The following is an 11,945-nucleotide window of genomic DNA, read 5'->3' on the forward strand; positions in this document are numbered from 1 at the left end:
GTTCAGCCCTCACGAAGCGATTCGATGCCATAGATGCCCGTATCGAAAGTTTAGTTAACCAACAGGCTACCACAGCAACCACACTTGCCAGTCTAGTTGAATCTCACAAAGTTGTTATCACCTCTGTCACAGCCCTTACAGAGCGACTTGATACAGTTGCCTCCCATCTAGAGAAGCTCTCGTCGCCTTTGAACTCCTCTACCCATGCTCCGCCTGGCAGCGCCCACATTCAAACACCAACCTCATCCGGCTCTCGCAAAGCACATAGTAATAAGATTCTCTGATCTCGTATCGCTTCACGTCATCTCCTGGAATGCTTTCGGAATACGCCATAACAGGAAACTCACTGCACTCAAGGCATATGTCCATCGCCATCACCCCCAGATAATATTTATTCAAGAAGCCTTTCCCGGTGGTGCTCAGCCATGCGACACAGCACCTACGCTGTCTGGCTATGTCTCGTACATACATCCAGCCAGGAATGGCCTCATTACTTACATCCACACCTCCATGCCACACATGCTCCTTCGATGCTCCAGGGATACTAATATGACCTTTCAGGTAATTGAAGTCACTATGGGCAATGGTAAACTTCGACTTTGCAACGTGTACTCTGCCCCTGGTGTTATTGATCTCGCTGCCCTCCCAGTACCTACAAAAAATCGTGGAATGATCTATATGGAAGATTTCAACGCTCGACATCCTGCTCTTGGTGATGCTTCTCCTGCTCCCAACCGTAGTGGAATCCCTCTACTCAACTACATACATCGGTACCGACTCACACGATGGGAAACTGGTGGAGCCACACATGCACGTGGAGGCACAGTTGACCACATCATCACGTCTGGCCTCGTGCCATCCCGTGTCGCCTGTCAATCAATTCCTTCTCTCTTCTCCGACCATATTGCTCTTAGTTTATACTACTCCATACCATCTCGGATTCCAACTCCTCATCACCGGACCCGTATATCCATTCTTCCTAAATATTGCCCTACCTATATTTCGTACATCTCTAGTCTCCTTCCCACATTTGACTTCCTATCACCCGACGCACTACACACGTCCTTAGTGAATACCACACACGACTTCTACAGCCGCTATGTAACCAAAGCTCACCTACCACGCCGCCCTGTACCTCACTCATGGACGTTGGACCACCGTATTATCCAAGCGGAGAGAGCTACACAGACTACTGGTCATACTTTTCAGACGCAACCCACACCTGATTCTTTACATCAGTACCAAATAGCACGGGATAATATGGTCGCCCTCCAGAACTGTGCCCACACAGAGTCTTGGCAGAAATACACTGATTCCATAAATCACCAGACTAGTATCGCGACCATGTGGCGCCTTGTAAAAAGGGTCGTTAAGAAGCAACCTCCCAGCGCCCTCCATCACAATCCAGACGCCTACGCCCAGGACCTCATTACTTTATGGTCGTCACAGTCACAGACTAACAATCTTCCTACGCATATCCAAGAGGCACTCTCCACTCGTCGCAACAGCCGTAATCTCCACCTAATGGCTACACTTTTCCACCCAGATGGGTGGCACGAATGGTCTAACGACCCTGTGCCGGGCTTTTGCCCACTCTAATTAATCAATCAATCTCCACCCAGATGAAGAAGACGACCTCCCGATTACGGAAAATGAATTACGACTAGCTATGACTTCTGCCCCCGTGGATGACGGCATTACATACCAAGTGCTCCGACTTCTACTGGAAGTTCCTGGCAACCCCCTCCTTCGCCTCTTCAACCTCTGCCTCCTTCGTGGACATGTACCTGCAGCCTGGACTTTAAGCACGATTGTTCCGATACCGAAACCAGGTACTGATAAATTCAGGCCCATTTCCCTAACTTCATGCTTCAGCAAGGTGCTTGAACGTATCATCCTTGCCCGGCTCATGAATCGTCTACAAGGTCAACTCTCCCCGCAGCTGTATGGTTTCCTCCCACGTCGAAGTACGCACCACTGCCTTACTGAGCTCTACACCCGCCTCTCTCCCACCAGCGTAGTTGCCTTCCTGGACCTCAAAAGTGCTTTCGATGTAGCCAACCATGAAATATTTCTTGACCAGCTGGTAACCTTCGGAGTGCAAGGAAACCTCCTTCGATGGATTCGAGGTTATCTGAGTAACAGGAAGTCACGTGTTCTCTTTCGAGGTGTGTGCAGTTCCTACGAGCAGTTCGAACTCGGTACCCCGCAAGGTGGCGTGCTAAGTCCATTTCTTTTTAACGTCTTGATGCACCGCTTACTCTCACTTCTTCCTAACGTTCCCGGTACAACCCTTCTCTGCTACGCGGACGACATCTGCATCCATTCCAACTCGCCCGCTGACCTCCAATTCGTCCTCAATGGCTTCTACACGTCAACTACCGCTTGTGGTCTCATCATTTCCCCTGAGAAGAGCAGAATATTTTCATCTCGTACTCTCCAAGTACTACCAACGTTCAACATGGGAGGTGATGCTCTCCCTCATTGCACACAGTACACATACCTTGGAGTACCAGCCCGGATCACTCCAGCCATACCGACTCGACAACGTATCCATCCCCTTGTTAATGATCTCCTTGATCGTCTGCAGGCCCGTTTTACCCCTATCAAGTGGCTTGCCACAAATTCCACCGGCGTTTCATTACCAATGGTCAGAACTCTATACACCACATTTCTTCGATCACTCGTTGACTACTTATCACCTGCCCTTTGTTAACTTCCCAGGAGACCTTTGGAACCTCTCGAAAAATTCCAAAATAGAATTATGAGATGTATCTTAGGTTGCCCTCCTTCGACTCACATCGTTAACATGCAAAGTGAGCTTGGTCTACCCTCGCTCGTAGAGAGAATATATGCTAACATGGCCATTCTCTCTGTAAAATGCCTCCGATCGCCCTATCTGTCCCCAAACTTTACTGCTACCATCAGAGCGTCGCTCGAACCTGACGGTGCACCCCGCCTCCCACTTCGACCAGGAGGCCGCAACCTCGTCACTACAGTGTGCAACACACTCAGAAACCTTGACCTCCACGTCCCTGAAGAAACGGTTGAACCCGACTTGCCCCCGTGGCGAATCTCCCTCCCTAACGTCACCTTCACACCAACCTCCAAAGATGACCTTCCTGCACTTCAAAAGCAACTAGCACTAGAGACCATCGACAGCGTATCCTCAAAGATCCCCGCAGCGCATGTCATCTACGTGGATGGCTCAGTACAGGCTGATGGAAGAGCAGCGTGTGCCATGTACTCACCCACCTTACAGCCACCTGTGGAAGCTGGATGGATTGGCCGCAGGTTACCTGTCACATCAAGCTCCACGTTTTGTGAGCTACACGGAATCCTCGACGCAGTAACATATCTTGTAGACTGTAACGTAAATGGTGTGATCGTTTGTGACTCCCAACCAGCTCTACACGCCCTCTCCTCACCCAGACCCAAATACTATCGTGTTGTACAGGCCATACTGACCCAACTCGCCGTTGTTCATGAAGCATCTATGGCCGTATCTTTCATATGGGTGCCTTCACATGTCGACCTTGCTGGCAACGACACGGTGGACCGTCTTGCCAAAGCAGCTTGTGCCTTCGTCTTAGACAACGAACGCATAGTACCCTCTCTCACATGCCTCAAAAACAGAATACACGCAGCCACTCACACCATAACAACACGCCGAAGGGATGCGGAACGAGCCACCAGTGTCTCCATTCAACACCACGACCACTTCCTACCCAGCCGCCACAAGTATCGCCGACGCGGACCCATGGTACGGAGACACAATGTTATCAGTGCTCGGCTCAGACTCGGATATCGACCTGTGTGGCAAATATCCCAGGCGGAAGATATGCCACATTACTCATCATGCAGGCTGTGTAACCGCCCTAACGCCAACACTCTTGAACATTACTGTCTCCAATGCCCCATTGTGACAGACAGTATTCCACAGAGACAAGACGTGATAACTGTATGTAAATATCTACTTAGTGACGACAACTTAGATACACTCCTAGCTCGCCACCCCCATTTTGGGGGATTTTGATTGTTAAATCCAACCATACCTCCTTTTGTATCTCTTTACATAATACTATGACTAATATACTATTGTTTGTCGCCCTCAGAAGCAATGAATTTATTAAACGGTGGACCATCTTACCAAGGCAGCCTATACCTACGTCATGGACGTCACGCGCAATGCTCACCCTATCATGCCTTAAAACAAGATACGAGTACACGCAGCCACTCATGCCATGTCAACACACCGAAAGATGCGGAACGGTCTACCGATATCCCCATACGACCACCTCCTACCCAACCGCCACAAGTAACGCCGACGCAAGACCATGGTACGAAGGCACAATAATGTCAGTGCTCGGCTCGGACTTGGGAGTCGACCTGTGTGACGGGGCTCCCAGACGGATGATATGCCACGGTGATCACCGTGCGGGCTGTGTAACCGTCCTAACACGAACACCCTTGGTATTATTGTCTCCAGTGACCCATAGTGACAGACAATATTCCCCGGAGACGGGGCATGATGATTGTATGTAACACTTACATAGTACCACTATCTCGCCATCACCATTTCGGGGGATCCTGAATGATTATTGTATTATGTCTCCATTTAAAGAATGTGTGTAATATATGACATGTCCTCTAACACAATGCTGTGATAGATGTACTATTGTTTGCCGCCCACGGGCGTAATAAATTTATTAAAACCAATCTCTCTCTCTCTCTCTCTCTCTCTCTCTCTCTCTCTCTCTCTCTCTCTCTCTCTCTCTCTCTCTCTCTCTCTCTCTCTCTCCCTTCTTTTCTCTCCTCTCTCTCCCTCTCCTCTCTCTCCTCTCTCTCTCTCTCTCTCTCTCTCTCTCTCTCTCTCTCTCTCTCTCTCTCTCTCTCTCTCTCTCTCTCTCTCTCTCTCTCTCTCTCTCTCTCTCTCTCTCTCTCTCTCTCTCTCTCTCTCTCTCTCTCTCTCTCTCTCTCTCTCTCTCTCTCTCTCTCTCTCTCTCTCTCTCTCTCTCTCTCTCTCTCTCTCTCTCTCCTCTCTCTCTCTCTCTCTCTCTCTCTCTCTCTCTCTCTCTCTCTCTCTCTCTCTCTCTCTCTCTCTCTCTCTCTCTCTCTCTCTCTCTCTCTCTCTCTCTCTCGTGCCGAATGGCGGATTAGTTTCGACCGTGCTTCACTCGACGAGCACCCACGTTCGAATCCTCTTTGACCTGTAAGTCCGAGTAGCACGTCGGGTAAAGGTGACGAGTTCGGTAGCTGCTAAGCGTCTCCTAACGTGAAGTCTTTCCTCATATACGAACAGTCCCTGGACCCACTTATGGGCGAATCTTAACGACCAAAACATTCAGTTCAGTTTCCTTTGGGGTTCCATCTCGCCTCGTAACTAAATAGTCCAGGTTCGGGCCCAGCGGGTGCTGGTGAACGCCACTTTCCACGGCACTCGCTGTCGGGTAGAGGTCACTGCTTCGGCCGCAGCTAAGCGCCTCCTGGCGTCTGCTCCTCAGCTGAGTATTCGGCGGCACCTGCTGCTACTCTCGATGCGGGCACCCTACTTTGTGATTGATTTGTTATTGATCGTCCAGATGCTCTCACCTCTTTCTCCGTTATATATTTACCCCCTCTCCGTCATATGTTTACCTCCTCTCTGTCATAAATTTACCCCTTCTCCGTCCTATATTTATCCATTCTCCGTCATATATTTATCCATTCTCTGTCATATATTTACCCCTTCTCCGTCATATGTTTACTTACTCTCCGTCATATATTTACCACCTCTCCGTCATATATTTACCCCCTCTCCGTCCTATACTTATCCCTTCCCCGTCACATGTTTACCCCTCTCTGTTATACGTTTACCCCTCGGGTTCATATATTTAACCATTTGTCCTGTTACTCTTATATAAAAAGGGTATATCTACACAAGGGTAGAGAAAAAAAACATAGAAACAACTTATTAATGTTCTACATCAAATAATCCTAGCTCAAAGGATAAGATGTAATTCCATTCGTGTATAATGTATGTTTAACTAGAAACAGAAGATTATGGAATAGGATTTAAATGATCAAATATGACATACTTATCCCTTACCATTTTGTGTACATATATTTCTTTCTTTCTTTCTTTCTTTCTTTCTTTAATCATCCCCGGAGATAAATTTATTCTAGGCTGGAAACAACTACCATCGCGTTTCAAGTAGCAGTTTGTTTCCGACCGTGCTTTCCACGACGCACTCTCTCACCTGATGAAGACGAGGCCATTTCATTCAGTTCCGGGGCCGCCCCTTCGCTGACGAGGTGCCACGGCAATAAATAGAATTGCCTGGCGGCAGTTACCACGAGGTGAATAACCGCTTCTTCTCGCAAACTACGAACAGATGAGTGGGCACCCGCATCAGTGGTGCTTCGCGTTCCAGTAACAAAAGATTCCATTGTAACGCTATGCGCATTGCCCTCCATCTGAAAGAACTGCAGTGGTTGAGCTCTTCTAAGGAACTATGGCGGACATATAGGATTGGATCATATAACTATGACGTCAAGGAGTCTTTTCTGACGTATCTGTGACGTAATTGTCCGATATAAGGTCATACACTTGCTACAACTCAGCGGATGATCCCGTCCTCTGCCAAGAGGAGTCTCTTCCCCATCTCCGTGGCAACCCTCAGGAGGAGCCCAAGAACAAAAGAATTATCCTTTTCATTTATGCCATGGCCGGTGGTACATTTCCTCATAGAGTGGTTGCATCCTTCGGAAGCTGATGAGATCACAGTCGTTAACGATGTAACAGGTTTCCTACTATTATTGGAGCAAACTATTTCATGCACCTTTGGCCGCGATTTATATGCAGATATATATATATATATATATGTATGCAATAACATATATATATATATATACATATATATATATGCAATAATATATGTATATATATATATATATATATATATATATGTATATATATATATATATATATATATAGAGAGAGAGAGAGAGAGAGAGAGAGAGAGAAATTCTGACAGGTTGACGTAAGTGGAATGGTAAAAACAGGAGTCTTGGTCTGAGTTTATTCCTGACTAGTTTCGCATGCCTGCGAAAGTAGTCAGGAATAAACTTAGACTAAGATTCTTGTGTTTCCTACTCCACTTACGTCATATATATATATATATATATATATATATATATATATATATATATATATATATATGTGTGTGTGTGTGTGTGTGTGTGTGTGTGTGTGTGTGTGTGTGTGTGTGTGTGTGTGTGTGTGTGTGTCAAGTAAAGAAGAAAAGGTAAAAGGTGCAGATGGAGAGATGATAATGGAAGAGAAGGCAGTAAAAAGATGGGCAGAGTATTTTAGGGAGTTGTTAATGTGAAAGAGGATAGGGAGGGAAATGAAGTTGCAGTGGGAAGCACTAAGAAAATGACCATGGTGAATGAGGAAAATTGAGGATAAATAAGGAAAGATGAAGTGAAGGCAGCTGTTAAGATGATGAGAGTAGGTAAGGCACCTGGGTTGGATGGATGTCATGCAGAATGTCTGAAAAAGGGAGGTACAGTGATGGTGGACTGGCTGGTGAGGTTATTTAATGTTTGTTTAAGAGAGGGTAGAGTGCCGGAAGACTGGAAGAGTGCCTGTATAGTTCCACTTTACAAGGGAAAGGGGGACAAGTGTGAGTGTAGTTGTTTCAGAGGAATCAACTTGTTAAGTGTAGTTGGGAAGGCTTATGGGAGGGTCTTGATTGAGAGGATTAGGAGAGGAACAGAGGGAGTAATTGGTGAGGAACAGTGTGGGTTTAGGACAGGTAGGGGTTGCGTAGATCAGATTTTTGTGGTAAGGCAGAAAGTGTGGAGTGCCGGAAGACTGGAGGAGTGCCTATTTAGTTTCCACTTTACCAGGGAAAAGGGGACAAGTGTGAGTGTAATAGTTTCAGAGGAATTAATTTCTTAAGTGTAGTTAGGAAGGCTTATGGGAGGATCTTGATTGAGAGGATTAGGAAAGGAATAAAGGGAGTAATTGGTGAGGAACAGTGTGATTTTAGGACAGGTAGGGGTTGTGTAGATCAGATTTTTGTGGTAAGATAGATATGTGAGAAAACTGTAGAAGGTAAGGATATATTTTGGGCTTTTATGGATTTGGAAAAGGCTTATGATAGGGTAGACAGGAAGGCACTGTGGGAGGTATTGCAGATACATGGGATAGGAGGAAAGCTTTTAGGAGCTGTCAAGAGTTTTTACGAGATTAGTAGAGCATGTGCCATGATTAGAAATGAAGAGAGTGAGGGGTCTGAGGTAAAGGTGGGACTTCGTCAGGGATGTGTTATGTCACCCCGGCTGTTCAATTTATACATGGACGGGGTGGTGCGAGAGGTAAATTCAAAGGTAGTGGGTCAGGGATTGGAGATGGTTAAAGGAAATGGAGAAAAGTGGGAGATAAGCCAGCTGTTGCTTACGGACAACATTGCACTTGTAGCAGGTCAGAGGAGGGAGTGAGAAAGTTAGTGACAGAATTTGGGAAGGTGTGCAAAAGAGGGAAGTTGAAGATAAATATGGGTAAAAGTAAGGTGATGAGATGTACAAGGGGATAAAGTAGCAGCAGACTGGAAGTGAGTATTAAGGGAGCGAGACTGGAGGAAGTGGATAGTTTTAGATACTTGGGTGCGAATGTGGCAGGAAAGGGAGGAGTGGAGGTGGAGGTAGAATTTAGATTGAGAGAAGCGAGTAAATGCCTTGGTGGATTAAAAAGTGTAATGAGAAATAGACATTTCGGAATAGATGCTATGAGGAGATTGTATGAAGGAGTGATTTTGCTGACAGCACTGTATGGGGCAGAAACATGGAGCATAAGAGAGAAAGAGAGGAGGAGTTTGAATGTGCTTGAGATGAGGTGTCTGAGAAGTATGATAGGGGTTACTAGGCTAGATAGAGTGAGAAATGAGGAGGTGAGGAAGAGAACGGGGATGGAAAGGGAGTTGGGAGATAGGGTTGATGAAAGAGTATTAGGATGGTTTGAACACATGGAAAGAATGAGTGAAGAAAGACTAGTAAAAGAGGTGTGGAAGGTAGTGAAAGGAATGAACATGAGGGGTTGACCTAGGATGAGATGGATGGATGGGGTAAAAGGGGCTTTGGAAAAGAGGGGAGTGTCTGTTTAGAAAGGACGGGAAAGGAGAGAAGACAGGGGTGAATAGAGAATAGTTGTATATGGACGATGCTGTGATGCGTGAGTGGGAGAGGGGGGGTGAGGGAGTATGTGTGAGAAATATTTTGACGCAACTCGAAGGGATTTCTCCCCGTCTTCTCCCTTTCTGCATGAGGGGATGGAGATGGGGGTCGCCGATTTAATGAAGTGGCCTTGCTGTGGATGTGCTGTCTCGTGACACTGCTTATAACCCAGGACAGTGGGCGAGATGCAGGGATGACCCATCATCCAAGAGGTACCAAGATAAGAGGGAGGAAAGAGGGTGGAGGGGAGTGGAGTGTGGAATGAAGTAGGGATGAAATAGGTGGGAGTGGTTTTTATGCCTTTGTTTTTTGGCTACCTCCCTTATAAGGAGGAAAATCCTTTGGCATATGTATGTTTATATATATATATATATATATATATATATATATATATATATATATAATATATGTATGTATGCATATATATATATACATATATATATATATATATGTATGTATGTATGTATATATATACATATATATATATAATATATATATACATATAAATATATAATATATACATGTATATATATATATATATATATATATATATGTATATGTATATATATATCTATATATATATATATGTATATATATATATGTAATACTGATGACCCACTTTCGGAGAAGAATAAGCGAAGATATAGAGATCTGTATATTTCGATCACTTACTGTGATCCTCTTCGGCAGATATGAGTTACAAAGTACAGAACAATGTGTATTTATAGTAAAGCAGTGAGGTAGCATGAGGGGACGAGGCTCAGGTCAACACGCCCGGCACGCATGCTCGCATCTTGGTGGCTCAGGTCACATGACCGGCGTTGCATGGGCCTTGGTGATTTTTGTCCACTGCTAATGTTGATGGTAACATTTTATTTATGGCAAAAGAAGAAATACAGTCTGGTGACCATTGACCATGGGAAATGTTATAATTTGGGAAATTATTTATTAAGGAGGATTCTACTATTTTTCTTCTGAAACTACATTTGGATTTATAAATTATTTCAGCATCGTCCCAATTTATTCGGGAAATAATTTATAAATCCAAATGTAGTTTCAGAAGAAAAATAGTAGAATCCTCCTTAATAGATAATTTCCCAAATTACAACATTTCCCATGGTCAATGGTCACCAGACTGTATTTCTTCTTTTGCCATAAATAAAATGTTACCATCAACATTAGTGGTGGACAAAAATCACCAAGGCCCATGCAACGCCGGTCATGTGACCTGAGCCACCAAGATGCGAGCATGCGTGCCGGGCGTGTTGACCTGAGCCTCGTCCCCTCATGCTACCTCACTGCTTTACTATAAATACACATTGTTCTGTACTTTGTAACTCATATCTGCCGAAGAGGATCACAGTAAGTGATCGAAATATACAGATCTCTATATCTTCGCTTATTCTTCTCCGAAAGTGGGTCATCAGTATTATTTTACATATGTGCTACGACATATCTTTGTTGTGATATATATATGTATTTGCATTTATATTTATATTTATTTATATTCAAATCTATATTTACATCTACATTCATATTTACATTTATATTTGTCGCTATCTTTATATTTATATTTATATTCATATCTACATTTATATGTATTTATATTTATATTTATGTTTACATTTATATTTATATTTATATTTACATTGATATTTACGTTTATATTTACGTTTATATTTATATTTTGTATTTGTATTTATATTTGTATTTATATTTGTATTTATATTTGTATTTATATTTTTATGTCTATATTTATATATATTTATATACTTACATCTGTATATAAATCATATGAAAAGAAAGTATCTTAGTCATTATTATCAGATTCTTTAGTTCTTTTCTGCTCCGGCTTCTTCGAAGACCCGACGCGACGGCGCGACCGAGTGGCTGTCTGGAGCCGCCGTTGCCTCACTCCCACCAGAACTTAATGTTTCTTTACCCCCATCGCCTCGGACGGGACGCCGCACGGATGAATCAAGTCGCCAGGCGAAAGCCAAAATATAAGAGAAAATAAGAACTACCAGGGACGGAAGGAATGAAGAGGACGAGCTCATACCACTCTGCTACCCAGGGAATGCCACGACGTGGATGAGTGAAATAGCCTTGAATTTAAAGGGTAAGGTTCACCCGGGAAGGAAGGGGTGGACGGTATACTTTTCTTTCAGCTCAGCTTCGACCGTCCCAACTTTCTAGACTTTTTTTTTTTTTAATCTCCAGGACCTACTTTGCCTCTTGACTGCAAAGTATATTTAACCACCACTCCTGTCCTCGGTAGCCTAAAACCTTTGTATAGTTATGGTCAAAGACGTGGATAAAGTAAACAAATAAGTTTTGAAAAGTGTAGTTGCTGCAAGATATATCAGGTCACAAGTGTGTGTGTGTGTGTTCACCTTGGTCTTTGGATCACGTGCTGGACTCGTGATCGACAGCTATTTCCTTCCCGGAAGAGAGTTCAGAGCTCGTATGACCGATCTATAGGTAATGCTGTGACCTTACACGCACACACACACCCAACTCCCCGCCCACGAAAGTTGGAGTAACGAATCGAAGCGCAGCGATACTGAAATTATTTCAGCACTGGGCAGGATTCGAACCCGGACCACCGTAGTGCCAGTCAGGGACTCTATCAACCGCGCAACCGTGTGTGTGTGTGTGTGTGTGTGTGTGTGTGTGTGTGTGTGTGTGTGTGTGTGTGTGTGTGTGTGTGTGTGTGTGTGTGTGTG

General features: G+C 44.5%; 1 protein-coding gene across 1 annotated transcript; it reads left to right on the forward strand.

Moving 5' to 3' along the window:
• Positions 1–510: 510 nt before the first annotated feature.
• Positions 511–4,707, forward strand: LOC143036512 (uncharacterized). The gene is made up of 3 exons (XM_076203969.1): positions 511–561; positions 3,458–3,961; positions 4,116–4,707. The coding sequence occupies exons 1-3, from the start codon at positions 511–513 to the stop codon at positions 4,122–4,124; spliced, it is 564 nt and encodes a 187-aa protein (XP_076060084.1). The 3' UTR covers positions 4,125–4,707.
• Positions 4,708–11,945: the final 7,238 nt, after the last annotated feature.

Source organism: Oratosquilla oratoria, chromosome 2 (genome assembly GCF_046742065.1).
Source record: "Oratosquilla oratoria isolate Oo_2021 chromosome 2, ASM4674206v1, whole genome shotgun sequence".
NCBI lineage: Eukaryota > Metazoa > Arthropoda > Malacostraca > Stomatopoda > Squillidae > Oratosquilla > Oratosquilla oratoria.

Excerpts from the sequence above, each read along its gene's own strand:
- LOC143036512 (XM_076203969.1), top strand. The coding sequence starts at position 511 with ATGCCACACATGCTCCTTCGATGCTCCAGGGATACTAATATGACCTTT. Across the intron at positions 562-3,457 it reads ATACTAATATGACCTTTCAG|GCCATACTGACCCAACTCGC; the intron begins GTAATTGAAGTC and ends CGTGTTGTACAG.